The sequence below is a fragment of the Haliaeetus leucocephalus genome, unplaced genomic scaffold (genome assembly GCF_000737465.1).
Source record: "Haliaeetus leucocephalus isolate CR32 unplaced genomic scaffold, Haliaeetus_leucocephalus-4.0 Scaffold536, whole genome shotgun sequence".
Lineage (NCBI taxonomy): Eukaryota > Metazoa > Chordata > Aves > Accipitriformes > Accipitridae > Haliaeetus > Haliaeetus leucocephalus.
In genome coordinates, this window is record NW_010972972.1 from 518,899 (window position 1) to 545,816 (window position 26,918).

Below are 26,918 nucleotides of genomic sequence, written 5' to 3' on the forward strand. Positions count from 1 at the left end.
AGGAAGACTCAGACACGGCACTGCAAACGCACGAGGACTCTGATGTGCTTAAGTGCTATATACATATATATGGAAACTTGTTACACATCACTAGTAACACAGAATGACAAAGAAAGACTTTTAGCGAGGTTTGTAAAGTTCTGGTGGGGATGGACCCCACTATCCACAAAGCAAGACCTGCCCTGATCTATATTGTGTAGTTCATGACCACATAAAGATATCCCCAAATGCTGAGTAGCAAGATTTGCAAAAGCAGCTGATGAGTTTGACATCAGTTTTGGTGGCCCAATGCAGACAAACATAAGGATCCAGAATTACTGGGGGTGGGGGGGGCAGGACTCAAACAAAAAAAACAGCAACAAAAACCCCTACTCTTGAGTTTCTCCCAAAAAAAAGGAAAATTCTTGTCTAGGAGGCATATGCACTAAACTGAAGCTAAAGTAAGCCGACTGACTCTTAACATGTTCGTTACACATTTGTGTATTTAGGCACCAAACAGCACTGAAGCAGCAATTAAACTTAGCATTTATGAATGTTGTTCAAAGTTTGTAAAATCTGAATTTTCTGCGTAACTCTGAGCTACTCTGTGTAAACCTTTTAAAAGCAAATACGCAATATGCTAAGTGTTAAAAATAGAAATTATTACAAGGGTTAGTCTCACATGCTTCCCTTGCAGACTGCAAAGGGAATTAGAAAGTCACTAGAAAGTACTTCAAGATGTCCAATGACAAACTCTCCAGAACAGGTGACTAATGCCAGACTTCTAAGGCCATGTTTAAGCTACAAAATTCGATTAAACTGAATTTTAACAGAAGTGATCCTTCACATAATTCAGCTGTGCAGCAGATCAGGATATTTCTATTTCAGAGTTTAACTTCGAGCACCTGGCTTAGAAAATATTGATTATAATCTCTTTGAAACCATCTCCAACCCTGAAACCCAGGGGAAAAAATTACTTGTATTCAATAGATACTAGAGTTTCTAAAAGAAGATGGATTCTCAGGTTAAAATACATATATATTTTTACTTTATAGATAAATGATGTTATATCTTTAAAGGCTTCTTCACTGAACTATGGTTAATATTTAATTTTTTAAAAAAAATTTTCCATTTACTTCAGCTTTCACTTAAGTCTCTAATGTAGCCATTATATGGGAACCCATACAGGTGAAAGAGGCTAAAATCAAAGCTACTATGTTTCTTCAGTGCATTCATCTATCATGTAAAAGGTTTTCTTACTCAAAATTAATATTAAGCAGAGGGGTTTTTTTGAAGCTTACATGACATATGACATTCTTTCAATGATGCTGGAGTTAATTAAGTATTTTCAATGAGTCTGTAGTTAAGTACTGAGATTGAAAATGAAGTCTAAATCTTATTCTTATTTCTCTTGTCAACTGCCAGGTTAACAGTCATGAAAAAGAAAGTAATGTAAGAATGACGTAGACAAAGCTCATGGAAAAAGGGGAATTTATTGTAGAAGTATTTTCAGAGGCATTGAATTGACTTGCTGAAAAATAGTTTTATCTCAGGCACAGCTTAGTGTGCAATTTGATACTGTATAACTTCTTACTTATCCTTCACACACACTTACAATCTAAGAACGTGTGGCATATGACAGCTGTGAAGAAATCTACTGCAGGCATCCCATGCAGCTCTTAAAATCTCACCCTGTGGATCCCAAATTCCAGTTTCCAATGGCTGCGTGCGTATCTGTGTGTTTGTGAGAGTGCATAAAAGCCTACTCAGTAGCATTTCTGTTCTTCCTAATAATGACACGATCACCTAGCATTTAAGTGCACCTCAAAGCAGTATTTATACTTTCACTAAATATCCCTTATGTCGCCACTCTCAGCGAGCAGAGATCGGAGTTAGGAAGGCACACAGAGCAGGGTCACTATTCACTGTTGTAAGCTAAATCCTTTAAAAAGCTGTGCCTGCAAGTGCAGCGCTTTGGAACACCTGTGAGTAGACCTTCCCTTTACCTCTTAGTGCCTCTCTATTTAAATAGTGCATGCTTTATTTTTTATTTCTCACACTCTGCCATCGTTCTCATCCGTGGGTAATAAATTCAAATCAACCAATCAGTTTACCTAAAATTCAACTTACAAGTAAATAATTATCTTTAAATCTCCTATCTTGCCTTGAAACTCTTAATTTTTACATTTTTCTACTGGAATCACAACTTTAAGTTGTCTGTGATTTTTCCCATTTTTTTTCTCCCTCCGTCAAAGTAACAATTGTACTAACTTGCCTCAAGAATTATTGCTGAGAGAAAGTGTTGTCTAGTGACTAAACCAAAGGCATAGGGCTCAAAGGGTTTATTTCTGGCTTCATTAGCAGTTTACCTGGTGAGCTGGAGAAAGCAACTTCATCTGTCTGCACAGTGCTTTACCAGTAGCTACTCCCAGGGACACCAGAAGAGGTTCATTCAACCAGCCTTAGCTTTGTCCCTCCAGCCTAAGTTAGTCATCGAAGTTTCCTCTATAGCTAGTGAGAAGAGAATCAGCTCATCCAAAAAGGCTGAACGAGCTCAGAGGGCTTACGTCTCTCCACCAAGAGACCTTGGGCAACCAGCTTAGCCAATGGCCCCATTTAATTAAAAAAAAAAAAAAAAAATTACTTTTTAGTTTTTATTTGCGTAGCTCTGTAATATCACTAAAAACAATCCCTGTATGTGTCAAGAACTATAAACTTTAAAAATAAGAATTATGAAAGGTCTTGTTTTCTGAAAAAGCTGTCATGTCTAGGGAAAAACCACAGGTGAAACAGATTTCAGTTTAGTGAAATCTAAAACAGGGAAGAAAAGTGGGAAGAATTTGCAGCCCATACTTAACAGTTAAATTAGCAGCTGCAAATGTAACAGCTGTTGCAAAAATAAAATCAACCCTTTATTTGTATTCCCAATGAGACTTATTACTGATTACCTTAGCAAAACAGTAAAAAGAAAAAATTACTGAACTTTAATTAATAAATTGGCAAAGCAAAGCAATTAATAATCTCCAGCATGAGGATTTAACAGATACACTTCTTTCTGTGTATATATCAATATAATTAAGCAGAGAAAGCTGTATATGAACATCAAAAACCTAAACAGGACGTGCATTGTAACTGAAGCTGGAAGAAAGAATTACAGAAACAAACCCCACATAACTTCATGTCATCACATTTAAAATGAAAACAAGAAAAGACAGGTTTTAAAAAGAAATCATGTTTTCCCTGCACAATTGCCTACAGTCGACATTGACAACTTTAGGGAAGCATGTAGTATTTAAGGAAATTTAAAGCCTGTTGATAGAAACAAGAGCTAAATATGACTGAATTACAAAATAAGTAAACTGAAACATTTATGAAAATGGGAATTGAGAAAGCTCAGGAGTCTGTAAGGAAACAGCAAATACAATCTAGGAGACTGGGATGACTACATTAAACACAAACGAATCTGCACAATACATTAGAAAAATATATCAAAGCCAAAACTTGTTTCATGCATAGTGAGTCCTGGTTATTTTAGACAAAGCAAAAAAAAAAAAAAAAAATTAGAATTCCACTTTTTATAAACTATTCAATGTTGGATGAGTTACACTGTGTAACTCTACTGGGAATGTGATCTTTAAATTTAACAGAGGAATTAAAATATAACCTTTTGTGTCTTAGGAGAATCCTACAAAGGCTTGACTTTAAAAGGACATTTGTAATCCCTAGTGCTTCTTCAGCTGTGGCATCTGAAGAGCCCCAGAAATATCTGTCCGTGCTGGGGCAATGCTCACGTACACAGGCAGAGTCACTTAGGGACTAGAGTTAATCTGCAGTAGAGTGGAAGCCGAAGTGAGGACAGCTCAGGCAAACAGAAAGGAAATGCTGTGATAAGAGAAAATAATTTGAAAGTGGATCAGGAGATTTTTAAACTGTCCTTTTCACTTTAAACATAGTTTGGTTTTTTTTTTTTAACTTGAGGTAAAGATAGTGTGAAGCTTAAAATGAAATTATGAAGTTGAAGACTTTGGTCTAACAATGTAAAAATAAAAGCAGTATATTCTAAATAGTATGCAGCAACTAGAGGCACCAAAGCTATACCTAAGGCAAGGATCTTGCATGGCCAGAGAAGGAGGGTACTATCTTGGCAACTGCTGCATTTGTCCTAAGGGTACCGAAGTCATAGAAAAGAAAGAAAAACAGCAAATACCAATCAATTTAGTGAACTTCTGCACTTCCGTTGAAGCAAAACGCGTTTACAGTTATTAGAAGCAAGAGAACTAGTTTTGACAGCATCATCTGCAATCTGGCTAACCTCTCTTCAATGGGCACTTCATGGGCAAGCAAGGGTGGCATGGGCCTCACATTTAATCAGCTAGAGAAAACAATTCACTGTTCTGTAACTTAGTAAAAAAACTTCATCAGTAAATAAGGAAACAGTAGAGTTGCAGATGCCACTGTATAAAGAGGGGTAAAAAAAAAAGAGAAAAGAAAAAAAATCTGTCTTTGATATTGCTATCTGAATGAGACTGCAGTCCTTGTCTCCTACATAGGAGAACTTTGGTGCATTATCAACTATTTAATACATTAGGATCTGAAATAAAAACTTTGCTGGTTTTGGAACAATGCATCTTCTCTGGTGGTGTTAACTAAAAAAAGAAGGCTCTAATACAAGGAAAAAAAAAAAATCCTACCATAACGTCGAGCTTTCTTGTTTATATCACTCCTTCCTTCTCGGTTTTCTTAACTTAAAAACACGCACCAAACTTCTCAACAAGATTCACTCACTGAACTTCAGCAGGACAATCTATGACATACCTTTAAACTGGTTTTTGCTTTTGTTAATCTTTACAGTGGTGATATTTTCCAGCTGAGGACAAGGAGAGGATTTTTCAACCCCCTCTGGTCAGTAGGACGGTGTTCAGTGCAAGTATCACTAGGTGCTCGTCCTGTTCTTTCTTCTCTCCCTACGCTGTTGGTCACTGTTGGAAACAGGTTCTTCAGCAAGCGGGCCTTTGGTCAGATCCAGCTTAGCCATTCCCAGATTATGGTATATTATTTAATACACATGCATGAAATATAACCCTAATATCTTGCATTCTTTGGCAATCGGATACAGTGGCTTCCAGATGAAAGCCGACTGCTGTAATGCAACTTTATCCAAGTAATCAAGCTACACTGATTTTCAACAGCTGGGAAAAGGGGCCTTTAACACGAGTATTCACATTTCAAAGTATAGAAGTGACCTAGACAAAGATGAATAAATAGAAAATATATGGGAAGAATAAATAATTGTATCTACCTTACTCCTGCAGCATCTGGAAAGGTTAAACATCTGAATCAGGAATATATGTGACTGCTGTACCAGAACAGGAGACAAGTGTTTGTACTTTGAGGCAGGAACAGGGGATGAAATGAGGGAAAGAGCTAAAAAGTACCCATGACTGTTCAGGAAGAGACTTGTAAAAGTAATCCCTGGATTTTTACTCTGATATTTTAAAAAGGGCAGATCTCATGCATTAGTAGGTCAGACGAACGTGTAAGACAAGGAATATACTTTCGTAAAAGCTGATGCTGCTTATGAAAGTTGGGTCCGTTACAATGCACTATGCGAGCCTCCCAGATTCAGGAAAAGAAGAACTAAAAAGTGAATTTAATACCATAGCTGCCGTGAGACGCTTATAACTGTAGGTGCAGCTCTGCAATAATTAACTTAGCTAATGTCTGCAAAGAAAGGCACTGCCTATCAGAGTATCTCTCTGTCTGATATCTAACTAAAACTCAGCTACCCACCGCACAGCAGGCGCCGAGCGCAGAGGTGCCAAGCGAGCAGCTAACGGCTAATTCAAAACGTGATAAAGCAGAAATTCTCCCACTGTAACAACTTTTTGACCTCTTCATTGTCAGCTGGTCTAATCAAACTGTAATCAATGAATGTTTTCCCTATATGCAAGCTGCTAAGAAAGCAAGTTAATTGGCTCGCTTGAAAGATTTAAAGCACATGAAACTTCTGAGTGGTTTAACAATTTTCCAGGGACTGTTGCGAGGGAATAGCTGCAGAAACACTGCAATGCAGCACGACGCAGCTTGCAGACCACTGACACTGAAGCTTTTGCAAAAATCTTAGGGCTAAGTTCTACCCCATCACACTGCCACAGGGGACAGGAACGTGACCATTTGAGAGTAAAATGTGCAAAAAAGATGTTTAGCAGCTTCATTAGGAGTCCAGTATTCTGTCTGTCCCCACTCCCAGGCTGTGTCTTTCAGGACAAATTGTCACTATTTCAACCAAAGTTCACTTTCCTTTGAAAATGTATTTCAGTTTCACTGACAACATGTTTTTTTTCTTAACTCCTTCCACACTGGGCTGTAATTTACAACTCTTGCCATGAAAATCAAAATATGTCCTGCATAAAAACCTGGAAGTGTACAAAGTGTTTTTCTGTGTGGTATATATTCCCATTTTAATTCTAATTAATTTTTTAATAGGGACACACTGTTCCGCCCTAAGATTATTTTCCAGGCTCGGGTTTTTATTTCGCAGAAGAGAAGGACCTACTCTCTAGGTCCGTATTTGTACAATGGTTTAAAAGAGATCTGAGAGTTGCTAAGCTGGAAGGAGAGTTAAAATGCTTCCAAGAATATTAAAAATTGGAGAGCAAAGCTAAACGTAAGTGATCGGTTCCTCTTCTAATTTTGTTCTAAGTAGCTCTTGGTCCTTAAATTCTCTTTAATTTCATTTCAGCCATGTGCAGAAGGTGTGAGCTGCATGAATATAGGAAGTCATCTATCTGAAACCTGCAGGATGGCCAGTGTACTTTGAATACATGCCTAAACCTCCATATGAACTACATCCACAATGATTGTTAGAGATCGTGATGCTTAACATTACTTGACCTCCATTTACACAATACATGTGTACATAAGATACAGTACACAGGTTATTTTCAGTTTTTAAAATAAAAGTAAGGAATGACTCAAAAAGGCCAGAGCTATGGCTGCTGTTCCTAAAGCTGTAAAAATATACTCTCACTGTTGAGCTCTGATTTTTTAATCTCTATAATTTGTTTTCCTCTTGCTCCTAATAATCTTTCCATATTTTTGTTCACAGAATTTGCATTTCCGTTTGGACTTTCATACCTCTTTTTTTCTCTTTTATTTCTCAGAGAGATGAGGGGAATAAAGACGGTGACTGCATATGAGGAAAACAGGGACTGAAGAGCAGAAGAGCTGAGGAGTTGTTCTTTATTCTTCATACTATCCCTTGTATTTCCATTCAGCTCCTTCTCATGAAATCACTGCTTGTATTTTCCATTATCCCTTTGTTCACTGTATCTGTGGTCTTTTACAGAATTTTCTCCTGTTTCCAAGACCACTTCCATCCGAGGGACAGGCAGTGTGGTTCAGATAAGCACCATCACCAACCACAGGTCTGGCAGCATTCAAAAATTTCTGTGATGCTATTCTATCTGAGCTAATCTCTGCATTTGTTCATTCCAGACAGGATGAGAAAACAAAGTGCCATAATATCAAGAGGAAAACCTATTCAAGTTGATGGCAAGCACTAGATTTTTTTGCAGGAGTTGCCATTCTCATGAGATTTGCTGCCAAGTCTATACACATAAATGTGAAGGGAGTTCATACGAGGCCTAGATGAACTTTTGACTGAAACAAGGAAAGGGAAATTTAAACTCCGAAAGCTGTTTCTATAGTATTCACCTCATTTTCTTCCCACAGCAAAGTATATTATTTGGTTTTGGAGACATTGCCAAGATGAGTGTGCTGTAAGCTTTTCTCTTCTACATAAAAACTAAATTATTGGAACATAAGCTTTTTCTACTAACAATTTTAATTGCTAATCATCAGCTGGCTTATAGTATTGACTGGTACTTATCATCACTTAATACCTGAAATATCAATAGCTAAAGGTTTCATTGAATGTGTTTGTTTGCAACAACATCTAAAGGCTTAATAAGCTGGAAAAGATTTTTAAAAAGGTACTGGTTAACATTTCCAGTAGCTGTTCTTGGATCTCCCCCAAAAAACTGAATTTGTAGTAACAACATCTCAAAGCTTCCAGTATGAAAATGGAAAAATCAAGCTACAAGCCTACTTCACTTACGTACTTTACTAGTTTTGGAAGCATTTTAAAGCAAGGAGCCCCTGAGGGAAGCACAGCTGTACATTTTTAAGACTGTGTTTTATGACTATGTTCCAATATATGCATCAAGATAAGATATGGTAAATAAGAGGTCAGGTATAAATTACAGAGAAAGGACAAAAAGAGTTGTGCAGGATCTTCAGAATAAGACAAATATTTATGCTGGTGTGTGCTGGTCTTTCTGTGTGGCCTGTAAATCCTTAAATAGTTCTCTGTGAAGGTTCTTTAAACAGCTGTTTTAAAACTGTTTCATCTTTCTTTGCTGTTAGGGATTTTAAAGAAAGAAAATACTTCATTTCACACTTGTATTCACACAGTCTGCATTAACCAGCATCTCAGATTAAAATGAAATATTTCAGCAGTAAGACAACACATGCTGGACAACTACTGAATACTCTCACTACCTTAAAAGATTCAATCATTTCCTATAAAAAGGCTAACTTTTGGGCCCTCTTCTTCACCAGCTCCACTCTCTTCAGTGTGTTCTGAACTATTTGGGTGAAACAGAAAACTGGCTGTGCTTCACTGACAAGAAGTCACGCAGTTGGGACTAGTCTGCCCTCAACAGGGTTTCTGGTGAATGGAGAAACATTGTAGGAAAAATGGATTAAATATGCAATATAATACTTCATGGATTTCATCAGTATCATTTGAATTGCATGTTCACCAAAACTGAATTTGACATAGTACAGAGCTGGTAAAATGTAGGGGGAAAGTATGTCAACTAAAAGGTGAAATATAATAGGAAAAAATCTGTCAAGAGATGCATTTTTTGTGTATTAACAGTGGCACAGAATGACTCTGAAATGCCAGTGATTGCTACAAGTACTCAGACACCACGGTGATAATTGCAGTATAAAATTGCCAGACAGCAAACAAGACTGCCAGAACTAATGGGAACATGCTTTTATTCAGAATCCAGTGCGCATAGCTATCTGTAATGGAATTGCTTTTCAATACTTTTTCTTTGAAATAACTCTGATTATTACTTAAGCATTTTTATATTAATATGTTCCATTTATTTAACTAGAGATAGACACTTGCAATTTCATTTGCTCTCATCTGCCCATTTCTTAGTATGGCCTAATGTATTCTGTTTGGTGACTCAAGTGCAGATAAACCAATAAATCGATGCATGATACCGGATCTGAAGCACAACTGTAAGTTTGACTAAAATACCAGCTGTTTTTCTCTTCGTGTGCTATCATCAGGATCCAGAGAAACAAAAGAAGGTATCATGCTGGATAAATTCTGGGACTACTAATTCATGTCCCCAGTGTCTCTGAAAAAACTGACTGGCTGAACCTGGTATTAGAACTGTTCTGTTTCACCTGAGACCCACATGTGTCCCAGGCTGGGCACAATCAGGCAGAATCAACGTGTGTTGACAGGTCATAGCAGGACTTGTGAATTGAGCTAGAACTGTTTACTGAAAACTGATAAAATAGTGCCAGCAAGTCTTCACAGAGACCTGTAGTTGCTGAACTCACCTGGAAGAGTTCCAAAGTAACAACTACTGTGTAAGAAAACCATCTTTAGTTCCTATCTGAAAGTAATATTCCTTTCATGAATTCCTTGAGAGCCTCCGATAGTCATTTGGGTCATAGCTCATGGATAATGAGAAGAAGTTCTGCTACTTAACTCTGGACTCATAAAATCAATCAATGCCTACTTTTTCCCACTGAAACTAGCTTAAACTCTGGAAAGCTAAATATTAGACACCAAAAGCTGGATAAGATACATCCCACCTTAAGTGTCTTATATTTTGCTGAATTTCCTGTTCATGCTTTTATACAGAAAGCTGTCATTTTCTCTAGTAAGTTCTTGTTATCTGGGTTTAATTGCCCTAGAGGTACAAGGACACCATCATCCAAAAGTAATAATGGGAAGCTCTACGCATTTAGCAAGAAGCCTTTATATTTGTTTAATTCTGATCTGACTGTCTGAAGCAACTTCAGATCTTCCTGGCGCTTCCTTTCATTCTTATCTTTTGCACTATCTCTATAAGGAGAATAGAAAAGAACGTAAAATGAGCAATAACGAAAATAAAATGATTAACTAAGTGTTGATTACTGTCTTCTTATATGCACATTTAAAGACAGTTCTTATAGTTGCGTAAAATACTACTAAAAGCACAGTCTGTGACAAAAATACAGCCATTTCCTTGGGATAGAATTGCCACTTGAATTTTCCTTCCAGATGACTTCTGATGATAGCTGGGAAACGCACTATCTACAGCAGCCTCATCCTGTTAAATGGGTGGCTTTAAAGCACTTATCTTTTACCATATGTCCTTAAGTTTATTATTTTGCTTACCCTCCGGCTGGTATTGTGCTATGATTGTTACCGTCTGCCCTGCTCCTTTTAGCGCAGCTGCAGCCTGCTCGTGGGTAGCACCTCGAAGATCAATACCGTTCACCTACAGAAGGAATGCAAACAACAACAGATCTGAGTAGTTTAACATTAGACAGAAAGACAGAGTTGGGTTTTTTTTTTTGAAATATCTGATGGATGTAAAGGTCAGGTTGCCCAGATGCAAAAGTGAATACAAAATCAAAAAGGCTGAGAGGATGTTACCGTGAGGATCTGCACTAATACCGCACACCACAGTTTGCTTAGGCTTATCCATGCGTATCCTCCGACCACTACTTTTGGGGGTTTCCTGCTCTACTGAGTTTACATTTTTAGTAGTATCTTCATCAGTCAATATCATTTACTATATAAGGTTCAAAAGAGAAATTTTCTGTGGTGCTTGAAGGTCCCTGTAGAATACCACAAGCAAGGAAACTGCTCCTTCAGCCAGACTCTGCAAGCCCAGTCTGTAGCATCAGGGAAACCTGGAAATATATAAAGCTCCTCTAACAAAAACTGCTCTTTGGAGAACTTCCAGAGCAGAAACCCCATCTACCATTTTCTTTTCCTGCAACCCCTCCTCCTATCGCCCAGAAACAGCCCTGTATCACGCACGTGACAGCAATGGAGTTGCTCTCAGATACAGCTTCACCACCTCTGGCTGTTCCACATTAATAGATCTTCCCATGGGGTTCCTCTTACTTAATAATTTTCTGCTGCATAAGCAGTGGAAGTGGAAAAGAGTAGAACAAAGTAGGGAATCCACCCCTAAAACTCAGGGGCAGTTGCAGAACTCTCTTGATTTGTATTTGTGATGTCAAATGTTTTGTCAGCAGCATCCCAAGAAGAGACAGAATTCATATATAGAATTATTAACTGCTCCAGTAACTTGAACCTTGCTTTCCAGTGGGAGTGTTACTGTCTGGCTAAACTGAAGTGTGTGAGATTTCTTTTATTTGTTTGTTTATATATTTATCTGTCTTTCCTTTTCACTTCCACAGGTTTCCACTCCACAATGTTTCAGTGAAGAACAGGAAACTTTTGACATGTAAACAACCTCAGCAGGACAGAAATCCATTTCTGATTGCTCCAGAAAAGAAAAGAAAAAAGAAAGGAAATAAAGAGCAGGGGGAGGAAAGAGAACAATAACATAGATTTCACAGGCACACCAAAACACAAGCCCCAAATTCTCAGCAATAGCAACTATTTGTATTTATTTTTATCAAGTACTATCACAAGATGGCTAAGCACATATTGAAAAATATGGATTTTATTTCATTTAAATTTTATCAACTTTTTAAGGCTTACAGAAATAAATTTAATTCCATAGAACTTTACAAATAACAGCTACTGAGTCTGTTATGAATACATTTATTTTGATCACTTACATTTAGAAATTGTCCTATCTTAACTTGCTGTCTTTCACCAAATTTTAGAGATGTGATGTTTTGGGAACACCTTTAATTATTATTTATCATAGAATCATACAATCATAGAATGGTTTGGGTTGGAAGGGACCTTTAAAGTTCATCTAGTCCAACCCCCCTGCAATGAGCAGGGACATCTTCAACCAGGTCAGGTTGCTCAGAGCCCCGTCCAACCTGACCTTGAACATTTCAAGGGATGGGGCATCGACCACCTCTCTGGGCAACCTGTTTCACCACCCTCGTAAAAAATTTCTTGCTTATTTGCATGACAAAATCTAGTATTTACTAGAATGTGAACAGCATTTAGACTATTATTCTTAGAAAAACTAATTTGTGATAGCAATAATATAAACCCCAGGGGTTCCCACAGTTTCTGATCCAGAAGACTGCATTATGCTGCAGAACTGTTGACTGTACACAGAAACGTAATTGTCTAGTTGAGGTTTCAGGTTTCTGAAAATATGATTCCATAAGAATCAAAGTTTTCCCAGTTCAGGCTGTCTTTCCTCAATTAGTTTTTTTTTCTTTATGACAAGGAAGGAAAACCCACATTTTTTCCTAAACAACTCATCCTTTCTTCCCTCAAAAAGTTTTTATGCTGCTCAATTTGATAATTGTTTAATACTTCTCACCACCTTATTCACAACAATCAGCTCTCCCCATTTCTAAAAAAAATTAGTCTGAATTTCAACTGTCTATATTATTTTAATATCATTCAAAACTACAGAAGATCTAGACTTTTGGAGAAGCATGATTTGTTGCAATCTTTCCATGTTATACAAAAATAATTACACCCTGGCTTATCTTTAGATTGAGGAAGCAAACAAGTAAATGTGGAACTAGCATACCAGAAGAATATAACCTATTCAAATCTTACCTTACCGATATCCCCATGCATACAAGACCTATTATATATTCACAATAATGATGTGAAAGAGGAAATTAATTAAAAGTTACCTCACAGAAAAATAACTCTTTTTTTTTTTGGTTAATTTGTCCATGTGTACATTCAGCAGTGGAGAGTATGAATACTATCACCATGCTGGTAATGCCTGCTTGATCCATGCACGTATCTTCAAGCCTTTGGGGCAGCATATGAAGGGCATAAGAGGCAACATGGTACCAGACCACCATCACTTCTTTGCAAGGAGAGGAATCTCAGCAGACTGGCAGGAGGATGACTGGTAGAGTATATACACGGGCAAAATATTTTAAGGAGTACTAAAGTAGCTTCTACAAGATAGAGACCTTGTAGTAGAAGTGTAGGCTGGAAGACTACCATACCTAAAGAAACATCCAAAGGAAATGTCTGTGCCCGAACATAGTGCTTTATGAGAATAGGTATGGATGGATCCCCGTGTTGTTACAATCACGCAGACAATCTGAAGGTAAGCTGTGACAATAATTCAGTGTTCTGGTCTTGTATTAGTGTCTTTGGCTCACATATTTCAAAGCATTGTATGCTGATAGATACACTCTGAAAACTTCTACAACATTGTTGTCATCTGAAGTGCACAAAATTCATGTTGTTTTTACAATTTCTGTCTAGATTGTGTAAAGGGAAGTGAATATCTTTATTCACAAGTAATGCTCTAATGCTCCTGAAAAGAAATTCTGAGCATGGGGCAAATGTAAGATAATAAACTTCATAATTTGTCTAACCCAAGAGTTCTCAGTTGTCCCATCTTCCTGTTTGAAAGCAATGGCTGTAAAAATGGCTGGTGGAAGCTTTCCAAAAAAATGAGCCAAAGATTCAAATGCTTTCATCAAGGTTGTGTACATAAACCTTAAGTTCGGTGGATGGGAAGACTAACATAGACCCCTGGAAAAAACTCGCTGAAATTCAGTCTAGGAATATAGTATCTTAGAAGGCAATAATTAAGTGCATTCTAAAAGAACAAAGGAGAGAATCAGAGCTTTCAGTGTCATAAAATCTAATATATTTTAATGCACAACACTGCAAATACTTAAAGAGGAATATGATGTCAATTAGGACTTAGTTTGCAACCTCTATGGAGAATAGAAGCATCCTGAAAGGAGCACAATTGAGGGTACTGTTATGGAAGAAAGAGGTGTTATGCCCTACTTTTACTCAGTGATGGTGTTATGACAGTTGATGCTGCATTGCCATGGGCACAGATGTACCAGCACCACAACTACTCATTAACTCAGCACTATAGTCACAGCTTTGGTACTGTGGAGGTCCGAGCAGAATCCTTAAGTTTAGGCAGCACAGTGCCTATATCATGCCATAAAGGAAACCTCAGCCTTGACTCAATGTCTCTGAAGAAGATAATTTTGAACCAAGTCATCTTTCCTTTAGTAGAGAGCTTGGCTTTTATCTGTGTGTTCTTCCCTTTCATAACTGGAGTCCTTGAGAGAGTCCTGAGAAAGAAGCAATAGGATGAACTGAAGAAAAGCTTCAAGGAACATTCCTGAATTCCTCAGCTCCTGAGTTGGGGAGATGGATATGAATAATGTCACCCAGTCAGTATTAGAAGGTCCAGGGAAAAAAAAAATTAGCAATTTTGTTTAGGCTTAAGCTTGAAGACTGTAGACTTCAGGAGAACACAAGCCTCTCTTAAGCAATATAGGAAAACATTGTGGTGGTCTCTAAGTCTGTTTGCATGTTATCTTGCTCACCAATACCTGACAGAATCTCACTGCAGAATAATAGGCCTTAAATTTAGAAAGGACTTATAACTTAGTCTGACTTTCTGAAGAACAAGAAGAGTAGATGCTAACTTGATTTCTGGGTATTATTTCCCAATATTTAAAAGCAAACATAATCAAGTCCCAAACCGTCTAGTTGAAAAACAGCATATTCATGTAGCAACATTAAATCTTGATGAAAGACACCATTAATTCACACATTTTAATCAAATTCTTACCCTCAGGCCAAAATGAACAAGAGTTTCTGAAAGGATAAAACAAATAATACTGTCTTGCCTCTTCCTCCAAAACAATGTCTTAATTATAACAATTGTGTGCAGTGATATTTTTCCCTGACATGATTTCACTGCAAATTGTTAAATCTGATTTCAACTACTGCTTTCCATTAATTTCATGCAGTTTATGTAAGAATAATCAGTAAAAGAAATAAAATCCCCGGAAAAAGTTGCAAGTGAGTCCAGGAAAGTTTTATATATATCAAAGGTGTTTTGTTGTTTGGTTTGGGTTTTTTTCCCCCTATTAAATGGGCTGGCTTCCTTTAAGAAGTATTATATAATAAGCGAAGTAGCACTGCTGTTCTGAGCTTGACTGCACAATCCTGATGTCCTGGCCCAGAATGAACTTGACTGCACAATTTCTGATGCCTAACTCCAAAATGATTTTGACATAATGGAAATAAGAAGAGCCTCCAGCTTTTACAGACGTCTGTCTCTTCTGCATGCTGTAGCAAAAAGCACTTAGAAAGCTTACAAACAAAGAGAAGTGCCGCAATGGAAGATTATCATTTAAAACTACCAACAAAACTAAACTGAGATGGAGAAAAAGATGCAACTATAGTTCACAGTAATTATAGTAATTGCCTTTGCGTTCATTGACTCAAAGTAAAGCATGATCTACTTCATTGAATACTGAATCATAATCTAAAGGAAAAGTAAGATTCATATTTTGGGTTGATCAAACTCTTCTAAAACTGGAAGAGTTATATTCCCTTTAAAATATCTGAATAGCCCATATTAGCACAAATTGGTTCAATTCTGAACAGTGCCATTTAAAGACTTGCTACAGTCTGGTTGTCTTCTGTTAAGACTGCTTAAGCATGATTCACATGTAGGTCATTCAAATAGAGGCTAGCAGAATAATCTGTTTTATATAGCCATTTATTTCTTTAAGCCACTTTATTTTGTGTTTGTACAGTCATTAAATGAACACTTGGAATGTCTTGTTGAATTGGAAAGGAAAGGAAAACCACATCCCTTCTCTGGGGAGGAAACATACAGGATTTCTTTTCATTTCTTCTTTGAACTCTCACTGACATACTACAGTGCTTTTATACAGTAAATGGTGAAGAAAAGAATTTCTACCATGGATCAAACAAGACAGTGTATTTTTCAAGTTGTGGCTGAATCTTTTATTTGTTGAACTCATAAAATAAGAGCTTTTGGCATCTGAAAAAGCAAACAGAAGTCTGAATAAAGACAATTCTTTACAGTCAGAATTGCCATTGTTTGCATTAAGATACAAAGAACCCTATTTATCTGCCTTAACTTTGCACATCAGCTTAAGTATTCTCAAGCAGCTTAACAAGAGGCGAGAGGAAAGCTGAGCCATGCTCTCCAGTAGTCCTGCTCAGTCACTAGAAATGGAATGTACAGCATCAACCCTTAGGTGATGGAAGCACGGTCTTCCAGCAAGGCAGGGAACATTGGAAGAAACACACATTAGGGATGATCTGCCCTGAACACAGCTGAGGAGGACTTTCCTCACAAGCAGGTGGCACAATCATTCTACACAACGGCCCCCACAACTCTGACGACTGATACAGTCCAGCAAAAAGTACAATAATTCCAAGAAACTCATGCATGTCGCCAAAGCACAGCCCTTGAGCAGCGATCTTCTTCAGCTGAGACAGGCCATCTTTTTTGCCAAGCAATGCCCACCCATCCATGCCGAGGCCCCGCAGAACATTGCGGGGGGTGCGGGTGGGCAGGGGACAGCTCTGGGACCCCCCCGGGGGCAGGGTCATGAGAAACGGTCGCCTGGGGGCAAAACCACCCGTACAGGAGCCATTCTGCCTTGCTAATGAAGAAAAAGGTTAGACACAGAAGGAAAGGAGAAGTGCACTGGGGGAAGAGAGTCTTCGCTCTCCATTTTAGCTTCTGTTAAATTTTGAGGCTCACTTTATTGCTCTTCTCTCACTTCTCCTCATCTTTTCGGTGCCTACGCTTGCTTCTGATCAGTTAAAACTGCTTAGTTCAGCACATAAAAGCACAGTGGTTGTCTCACCCTGAACTCCACTGAAAGCATAATACCATGTCATGTCTGCCCTTCTCCATGCCCAGCATCCTTCCTCTCTCTTTTTATGGGCCAGCAATTTCAATGACCTTTTCAATTTTCCTTCTCTTGCTCCCTTAGAGTTATGACTTTTGCCTCTAGTAAGCTGGTCTTTATGCTCTGATGAGCTGGGCATTCTAGAGGCAAACTCTTCTCTCTCTGGAAAACAAGAACCACTGTAGGGGCATGAGCTATATCATTTCATATGCCTTTTTTCTGCTGGGAAGTTTAAGGAGGCAGCTAAACCAGCTGAAAGAGGTATCAAAGCATTACATCTTTGAAGCAGGAAGAACACTAATATTGTGTTATTGACGAGGTGTCTTGCACACACTGCTTTTTACAGTAGGAACCAGCAAGCTTTATGACTCACCAGACCACATGAATCATTCCAAATGGTACCTGTTAAGCCTATAACCACAGTCAAAGACTTCTTTTTTAATCCAAACTGTACAGAAATTCATCTGATAGAAGATCTGCTTCCCGTGTGATTGTAGCTTTTGTGAATGATGCCAGATTGGCAAACTTTGAGACTGAAATAATTTCATTGAAGAGTTCACTGCAGTGACAACTTAAGAGCCATTTCCCCTCACTTCCATCAGAATTCCTCAAAACTTGTTTAAATTGGGTTTGAAATAAATGATAGCTTTTGAGAAGGACACATGGGCTCACTGAAGCCTGAATGGACAGGAAACTTATTTCATTCAGGTCACTAAATAGCTACCAGCTAGTTCTATTACCAACCTGGACTGGATGAGATCCAGCAACTATGAGGTGATCAATGGCATTTTGCCTCATTGCTGAATGGTAAAGTCTAGACAGAGGCACACAAGTAGTCTTTTCGTATTAAGACAACTGGTATTACCAGTGAAAAATATCATGTATGAGTACTGTGCTAGCTAATAACCCAGGCCAGTATTTATTAACTAATTTTAAAATAAATATAAATATTGTTTTTCATTAATTTTATATACAAAACACTCATCCATCAAACACAATACTTAGTAAGAATATTCATTTATGTTAAAAGGGGAGAGCTCATCATTAGCTCTTAAATTCAAACCTAGCTGCTGCTTTTTTACCTTCCCTCCTCCTGCGTGGTGACTCAAACACCCCCTTTTTTTTTTCCCACTGCGTAATCTCATGGATCTCACTATACTGTCATCTTTTCAAGCCTTCACACATTCACTCTCCTTTGCAGTTTCTGCTATCTTCCTAGCCCAAATTGATAAAATATCAAACTGTCCCTCCTCCCTCCTACAGCTTTTACTTTACACGACTGTTACTTCCATTCACTTTCCTGCCTTTCTGAAATAATCCTTTTTCTTCCTATTTTCAGCACTTGGATTTTCCTATCTCCTGCTCTCATCCTGGGTCATTTAAGCATTCCCCTATTAGTAGCACTTATTCCATATACCTTCATTTCCACACAGTTCTAAAAGGTATTTTTCCTTCCAGTATATGGATATAGCTAAACTACCATTGATCAGTTTTGCTCATAATGCTGCAGGGTTCTTGTTTCACATTTGAATTTCAAAGGATGGTATAAGCAGAAGTAATTATTGCAGTTCTCCTGCTGCTGAAATGATGTAAAGGTTTCCATTTTAACAAGTGCCTTATAACTCAAAGATGATAAGAACTTAATTCCAGCTGAAGCCAATAAGCAATAGGTACTCAGGAACTGAAATAAAAAGGTAAAACAATTTTAGAGGCTGCAGAGACAGAAGGGCATTGGTGGTTTATCTGACCCCAAGCACTGAGTTAGCAGCAAATTCAAAAACTGGAATCCCTTGCCTTGATCTCTACTTGATAGATTATTCCATATTTCCAAATCCACAGAATACAGCAACATGGCCTGTGAGAGGCAAGATGGCCATTGGCTTGTGTCATGGCAAATCTTTACTGAATTCAATCCAGTGACCGCGAGGCAACGTATCAGTGGTTGAACGGTAGCTTGTCTAACTGCAATCTTTTAGATGAAGTAAATGTTCAGTGCTCGCATTTTTATATTGGAACTATCTGAATCACAACATTCATAGTTCGTTTGTGGCTCTACAGATTAGGATTATGTGACACAGACACTTCAAATAGATGATGCTCCATAGTCTCAAACAAAGCATGTTTTTTAAAAGCAATGGAAAGGAAATAGCCCTTGTATTCTGTTTTTGCTTTTGTTTTTGTCCTGGTGGCTTGCTTGTTCAGATAAAGGGCATATCTAGCTTGTTTTTTTCAAAAGGATCTCCAAAATCTCCTCCAACAAATTATTGCAGATATCCCTCAAATACCCTATTTAACAGATGGCTGATTTCTATTATTTTGCAGCTCGTGTCATATGATAATTTTTTTAATAACTCCGGAACCCAAAATTTACTGGTCAGTAGAGCAGAATGGTGCCTGGAGTCTAGTCTGTTTAAGTACAGGGCAGAAGTCCAGCCTGGGGCAAATCTCTGAATGAATAAAGCTCAGGGATATAGCCATTTTGTCCAGCGGTAGCAGTTTGGCTTTCAAATTTGTGGTTTTAGTTTTCCTTCATTGTGAGGCTGGCAGTAAGGCTACACCGAGGGGTGTAAAGCTCACTCCCAATCTTCAATGTATCGGATGTGACATAATTCTGTTTGACAGTCTTAAAACAAAATTTGCTAAGTCAGAATGTCTGAACTGAATGTGAACTCCTCCTTAAAATATTAGGAGCTGCAGAGCAAACAATCTGGCATTAGATCATTTCTACTCATTGAGGCAATTGTAAAATGAATGTTTTAGAGGCAACTGATGATTTCATCACAGCAAAAAATACACAGCCTCTAGTCTAGGCCAATTTACTAGCTTTGCATGACACATAACTGACAGGTCTGATAGCTAACACTGCTTGGCAAAAAGAGACATACCTTATTCATGTGAATTGTTAGTATAATTTATTAAGTTCTGATCATGTGCTTGGAAATGTCAGAGTTAATTTAGGAAACAGTTACTGCATCAAGGCAATTGCAATCTATGTTATAGATTGCAGAAAGATGGAGGCGGGGGGAGAGAGTGAGAGAGAAATCCAGCTGGAAGACAGATTCCTAGATTAATAAAAGACAAAAGGGAGCTCTATAGTCACTGACATACACAGTATTCCAGCATACGCAGGTGGTAAATTTTTCCCCAGAAGCTCCATTAAGCTTGTATTTTAGAAAATCATCTATTTTATTCTGAAGTCTGAGGTGACAAGTCTACGAGCTTCTATGGCAATATAACCCAGTTATCCTGACTACAAAACAAGTGCATCATGTTTTGAGGCTGAATATGTCCAAGTTCAACTTCCAGCCATTAGATCATGTATATTTATTAACAACACTGAAAAACAGTTTGCTACCAGCTCTCTTCTCCAACAGTAAGTATTTCCAGATGGTAGTGTTTACAGTGACACAGTTCATACTTCATTAAAGTGAATTTTTATGGTCAAGGAGGATGCTACGGCTTTCCTGACATAGGTTCTAAACTCTGAGGCTTCATGGAAAAAAAACCAACCAACTTTTTTTTTTTTTTTTAATAAGCCATTTCTTTAAACATATAAAAGAGAGGGTTTTCAAAAGCATAAATTTGCATTTGCACCCAACTTCTGTTCATTGGGTGTCCAGTTGCCTTCTGTACCTCTAAAAATCCCCTCTTGTACAGGGAAGTTGTATGAGTGATTCAGTTTTGTCATGTGAAATGTTTTTGATTCATCATGATGACAGCAAGTACTGGAGATGATGTCTGCATGTCTTGTAAAAGGTGAAACTGAGCTTATATAGAAAGGTGGAGCACTGTGCACCCAGATGATCTCATATAAACATAAACAGGCCGAGGACCTTTAGAGATCTTATGCCATTTATAACTCATCTTCAAATCCCCAAACTTCCCAATGTTATTGCCAAGGTCTAAGCTTGCATTAACACACTGTTTGCCCCAGATCTCCCCATCAGATCCTGCTGTGACAGCATTTTTGCTTTTCTCTGTTTTTCTCTAGGTTTTTTGGAGCCTTGTGATCTGCCACTCTAAGATGTTGACAGGCAGCTTACAGGGGCAGCAAGTTTGTGGTAAAATGAGATCTATTGCTTCTTCTCCAGCCCTGTGGCTGTTCTTTCAGGAAGAAAATTATACTTGACAATTTATTACTGAAAAATTCATAGGGGCTATTACTCCTTCTGTTGTATTCTAACTATCTGCAAATACATTGATTATTTCTCCCTGAAGTTTTCACTGAAAATTGGCCCAGCTCCTCTATATTCCCAAATATTCCTTGAGTTCTTGAATAAAACTCAGAATGGTCTGCATTGAATAGTTCATTAAGTATTTGAGAATTAATTTCAGCTGGTTTCTAAGTATCTCATTTGTCAAAGTTCTAATTTGGTTTGTCTTAGTCCAGTTTGAAGAGTTATCTCTTTGTTTCTTCATAACTGCCCTAACTGGATGATCATATATCCTTTTTTAAAGAAGACAAAAGCAAAAATGCACTAAACATTTGAATTCTCTTGGTCTCACTTCTAACTAGTCTTTCTTCCAACTGTTTAGGAAGCAAATTTATTGCTTCGTTTTCTATTCTCATCAAATATTTTCTTGCTACCTTTTCTAATCCTTACTAGTTACCGTCCACTTTACATCTTGCCCTTCTGACTCTGTCCCAAAATTTTACCTAACATTTAAAAACTTTTAGGACATAGGTTGTTATAACCACAGTAACTTGACTCAGCTCCCACTTTTTCAATGTTGATTACCTGAGTTTCATATCATCAAAAGGCTCTCAAGTACCAAGGTTCGTTTCTTACTACACTCACTATCTTTTCTTTTTTTACTCTGCTCTTAATACTTTTTTCTTAAAATAACAGCTACCACTTCTGAATTAACTGCTACTTTAAAACTTGCTTCCTGAGGGATTTTCAACATCAGCTGTGAATGCACAGCGGACTGCTTTTGAAGTTCATGTTATTCTTCTGAACTTCCTCATTCCCCTCCAGCACAAAATCATAATCTTTGCCACTACACTATTTGGTCACTCAAGGGCAAATTGTGTTTCATTCTCCCATTTTCAGGCCATTCTTCCTTACTTGTCAGAACAAAATCTGGAATTATACTTGCTTTTTCCATATTGCCCACCAAAAAGATTGATGAATGTTTAGTCAGTTTAGATGGGATCTATTTCAATAAAGGGAAGTCATGCCAAATTCTCTATAATCAGTGAAAAGAAATAGAGACTTTTACAGCAAAATGGTCATCTGACCTGTGTAAAATGTCTACTTTAGGGCAAGGTAAGTTGTACTCCAGAAGTGGCTACATCTTTCTGTTGGCTACAGAGGGAGCCTAAAGGGTTATATGCCCTGCACTTCCCAATATTAACAAAGCCTGAATTTCAATTAATCCACTATTTGCTCCTAAGGAGCTTTATCCACCTGCCCTTCTAGTTGGTGTGATCCTATTAACATATGACAGCACCTGTGCTCTCAGCTCCCTTTCTCTCTAGAGATTTTCTTTTTACAGATCTGTCACATTTATCACCTACCATGCAGTAGTTATCATTTGGATACATTTCAACACATTCTCCCTTGATTTTCAAGCAAGTTCTACTCCTTTAAAACAGTCCAATCATGTGAATTGATCGTCCCCTTTAAGTCACTGCACTGATCATACACTGACATTCCCAATATATAACATACAACGCTCTACACATTACTTCAAAGCTGGTTTACATAGCTGTATTTTTTCCTACTGGCTTATTAGGATTAATGTTAAAAACATAAGGGGAGACTTTATGGACAAGTGCAGCTAGAGGCCACAGAATTTGATAAACTCTCCTATGCCAGCGGACAAAGTCATGTATCACCCACACCACCACAGGGAAGTAAGCATCCTAAGGGTACGATCAGTGCCTCTGCAAATAAGTCTTGTAAGGCAAAGGGAGCATCTGTTATAATCCTAACACTATTACACAAGAGTCACAAACTGATGCTCCATGGAGAAAAGATTCCAGGCCCTATAGAGATGATTCAAACATTTTCCAAGCCAGTTCCAATTTGGAAAAAAACCCCAACCTGAGAAGCTAAACCAAATGGTATTGCCATTTTTCGTAGTTTTCTAACTAGGGAACAAAATGCGCTCTTTGCCCTAAGTAGTTTTACTGCTTTTACCATGAGCAAAAAGCCATTTTAAATTAGAAAGCTGAAAGCTTCTCTGCACTAAAGTAAGGGAAGTCAATCTGAAGGTCAAGTCTAACTGTAGCAAATATAAAGCATAACTATTTGCTATAAATAAGCACAGAGTCCTTACACTCTATCCTGATCTATATGCACACATTTTGGAGTAGAAACTGGAGAACATTATATTTTTTCAAATGCATATTGTATTTTGCTACAGATGTGAGTGAGAAGGTGGGTAGGAGTTGTGTGGGAGGAACGAAGGAGAAAGAAGTGTTGAAACTGTTCATAAGGGAAAGCAAACATCTCACAAAACATCACAGCAGGACGATGCACAGACACAAGACAAAATCTGATCAGTGTAAGAGGTCACCTTCCCTCTACAAGGGAGACAGTACTGAAGTGAGATGCTGAAATACCAGCGTTGCAAACTAACCATATATAATGTCAGTGACAGAAAACCCCACAGAATACCTCTGGTAGCCTTTTCCCAATGCATAGTTATTTGATTCTCAGAAAGCAGCAGGGGAAAAAAGATACTGTCTTTCCCCATATACAAATAGATCCTGGTACTATGCTAGATGAAGAAGAAAATCATACAGAATTTGCTTAACTTCATTCATCTGATTCAGGTTAGATGGGAGAGAAAACGGAAGCATTAATGAGTACTACCTGCATCTTCACTGTGCAGCCTGTTCTTTTTCTACTCTTTTTCCTCTTGCTGTTGAGCAATTACCCTTCAGGAAACTTGTTTTATTTCCTTAAGGTAACCTGTGGGATGCATTGCTTGGGAGCAGCAATCTTGCTCCAGAGCAAGCAGTCTCCTCTTTCTCTTGATTCTACTTTCAGGCTACCAGCCACGCTTCATCCTGCTGTTGTGAACCACAAAGTACTAAAGCATTTCTACAGGAGGATGAAATAAAACTGGTACTGCTTTTATGGTCCATGATTTTATTTTATTTTTCTTTGTGATGAAGCAAGCACGATGGTAGCTGAAAAGCAAACATGTATTATAAGGGCAACACACATGAAATGTGAGATTCAGTTTAAGACACCCAAAATACAGACACACACGCATGTGGTAAGTGTTTAAGCTTAAAGTCAATGGATACCCGATCAATACAGGCAATAAAGCCCACAGAGCAATTCAACTCACTCTACACAATTCATAGTTGGCCAGCTGAATCCTCTAGCCTCCATTGACTTTAATGGCAAGCAGACACCCAGCAAGCATGTAGATGTCTAAATTTAAGTATCTTCTCTGGGTTTTAGTCTTGTCCAAAGACAGAAAATTCAGTAATTTCAAAGGTTAAGATTCAAATGCTAATACTTGCTGTTACCTCCTTATGGCTATTAAATCACCTTAATTCTCCCCTTACATACATTTTTAACTTGATGCAGTCTTGTGGAAAATTATAAAACTGTTTGAAAAACAATGTCATCATAAGAATTCAAGGAGCAATATGCACTAATTATTTGTGTGTAAATTGTAAATCTGAATTTTGCTGCTGAACTTGCATATGTAAACTAACTCTCTGTGCTTTAGGTACTGTACCTATAGATAAAGTTGCCCACCTGGCACTGTCAAAGCACTGTCATGCTTTGAAGCATGCAGGTTAAGACACCTAAAATAACTAGGTATGTTTTGTCGTAATTTTGATTTGAGATTGTAAGGCAAAAAAAGATGTGGCAATTTTTGTTTGAATAGGACCATATTCTTCCACCTGCCTTCCCAGGAATTTCCCCTAAAAATGACAATGTATTCAGTATGTACCTCTTTCCTAAAATTATAAGATTTATACTGCTTTCTGTCAGCAAGGATGTATGCACAATGTGTGGCCATTTTATGTATATGGCTCTTGGAAATAATTTTTTTCTCATGCAGGTGATTTTAACTAAACAACACTGGGTTCCCATTGCTGTTTTAATAGGCAATATATCCCTTAGCATTGGAAGTGGAATTTTAAACTGCAAGAATGGCATCAAGGAACATTACATTTTATTTTTATTGGAGACTGCATTTTCCTAACAGATGGAGAACTTGGGGTTAAATCAGAGTTCAAGCAGCCTCTAAGTCTGGACTTGGCCCAGACTTCTCACATGATTTTAAACAATTCAGTTAACATAATGGCACCTCATTTCTACTGCTCTAAAATTGAAATAATACTTCCCATTGATATTCTGAGCTGTTTCATTTGGGTTATACACATCTGTGACAGAAGTTAATCTGTATGTACATAGCACTTTGCAAATCAAGTCATGATGTCAATTAGTACTCAAAATGCTACCTGATAATATTTACATTATACTTAATAAGAGGGCAATACTACAGGGAGGGTTATATTCTCTTATAGTGATGAATGTACGCTGGTGATGGTATGCATTACTACATTTTAAAGACATTCAGAAGTGAGAAGGAAAATGTTTAGTTTGGTGGTAATTCACAAAGGAGTAATGAATTATAGCAAGAAGAAACCAACATTAAAAAAAATCCTACCGTTTAGGGGGAAAAAAATAGCTTATCATGAGTAACACTATAATTTGGGTTTTTTTTGCTATTTGAAATATTTTACCATTTGAAACATAACATTATCCATTATTCTTCAATTTGCCTTCAGGGTTCAGATAGTATTCATTTTGTCTCTCTACACAGAAGCATTGGGAATATCAGCCTGCTTTCCGAAGTAAGTTTTAAACATTTCCAGTCAATTAACTGAAAACAGAAAAAGAAGTCTATCACTGCTTTTCCAAAGCTTTTAGCCAGTTTCCAAGGGCAGATCTCTGTCATTACTCATCCTGCGCTGCCATCTGGTGGCATTTGGGAAAAATAAACTCAACTGCTGCTGCATATCCTAGCATAGAGCCAGCCCCTTGAGGGCTGTAGGCTTGGACCCTTCCCTGTTCTGTTCTGTGAACAGAAATTAGGCAGAAAGAGAGGCAGAGAGGTTAGGGGATTTGTCCAAGCCTTGTGGGCTGACTCTGGGACTATGGATACATCCAGTGTGTCACCCAAAGTTAATGCATATTCCTAGCTTTGTTGGGTCTCACGCATGGATTTGCAGTCTCTTTAAGGTATTTTTGTAGGTACCTTCCCAAAGGTGAGCATACACATCTCTCAACCAGTCAACACTTTGCCGTATTCACAGCACAGGCATGAATTGGGAAAGTGCTGTGATCCCCCTCTTCCACACAGGAGATCGAGGCTTAAAAAAATAAAGCATCTTGCCTAAGGTCACATAGAAGGACAACAGCAAAATCAGAGAATTAAGTCCAGATCTCCAAAGTTTAAATCACTTACCATGCTTCCTGTCTGAAAGAAATTTAACCAAGCCTGAGTTAATTAGAAATACTACCTTTGAGGGTACTATTTGTTCTTGGTAAATCAGATTTGTCATGTTTTGAGAAACAAATGGGAAAACTATTTCTGTAGGGAAATAAGTGTTTCTGAGGGATGAGACAAGAAAGAATAAACAGAGAGAAAGAGACCTACTTTGCGCAGCCCTTATAAAGTTAAGGTGTCTGGGACCCTTCACCAGACAACGGTCTAAAATTAATCAGGTCTAGAAGTAGCCTGTGCATGAAATTTGTTTCATTTGACTATGGAAAAATGGATTCTTAATAGTCATTTGTGACTAAATAAGTCAGAAGCGCCTGACTTGGTGATTGCCTGGGGATATGCATGCAGTCTAATTTAGTAATAATTTCCATCCCTCTCTGCTCAATGAACAAATAAACTACTCTTGCATGACAACTGAATGCTGCAGCAACACTGGTAACTTTAATTAGAACTTATGGAAAACACTGCTATAAAACAGACAAAAATCTGATTTAAAAATTCAACTGTGGCAG

The 26,918-nt window shown here is 37.8% G+C and overlaps 1 protein-coding gene across 2 annotated transcripts in view; it reads right to left on the reverse strand.

Moving 5' to 3' along the window:
• Window positions 1-26,918, reverse strand: part of DLG2 (discs, large homolog 2 (Drosophila)) — a 1,012,119-nt gene that overhangs the window by 198,792 nt on the left and 786,409 nt on the right. For both annotated transcript variants that reach the window (XM_010576558.1, XM_010576559.1), the window contains one exon: window positions 10,454-10,556. In XM_010576558.1, the coding sequence (XP_010574860.1) occupies window positions 10,454-10,556 (103 nt within the window). The remainder of the gene's footprint in view (window positions 1-10,453; window positions 10,557-26,918) is intronic.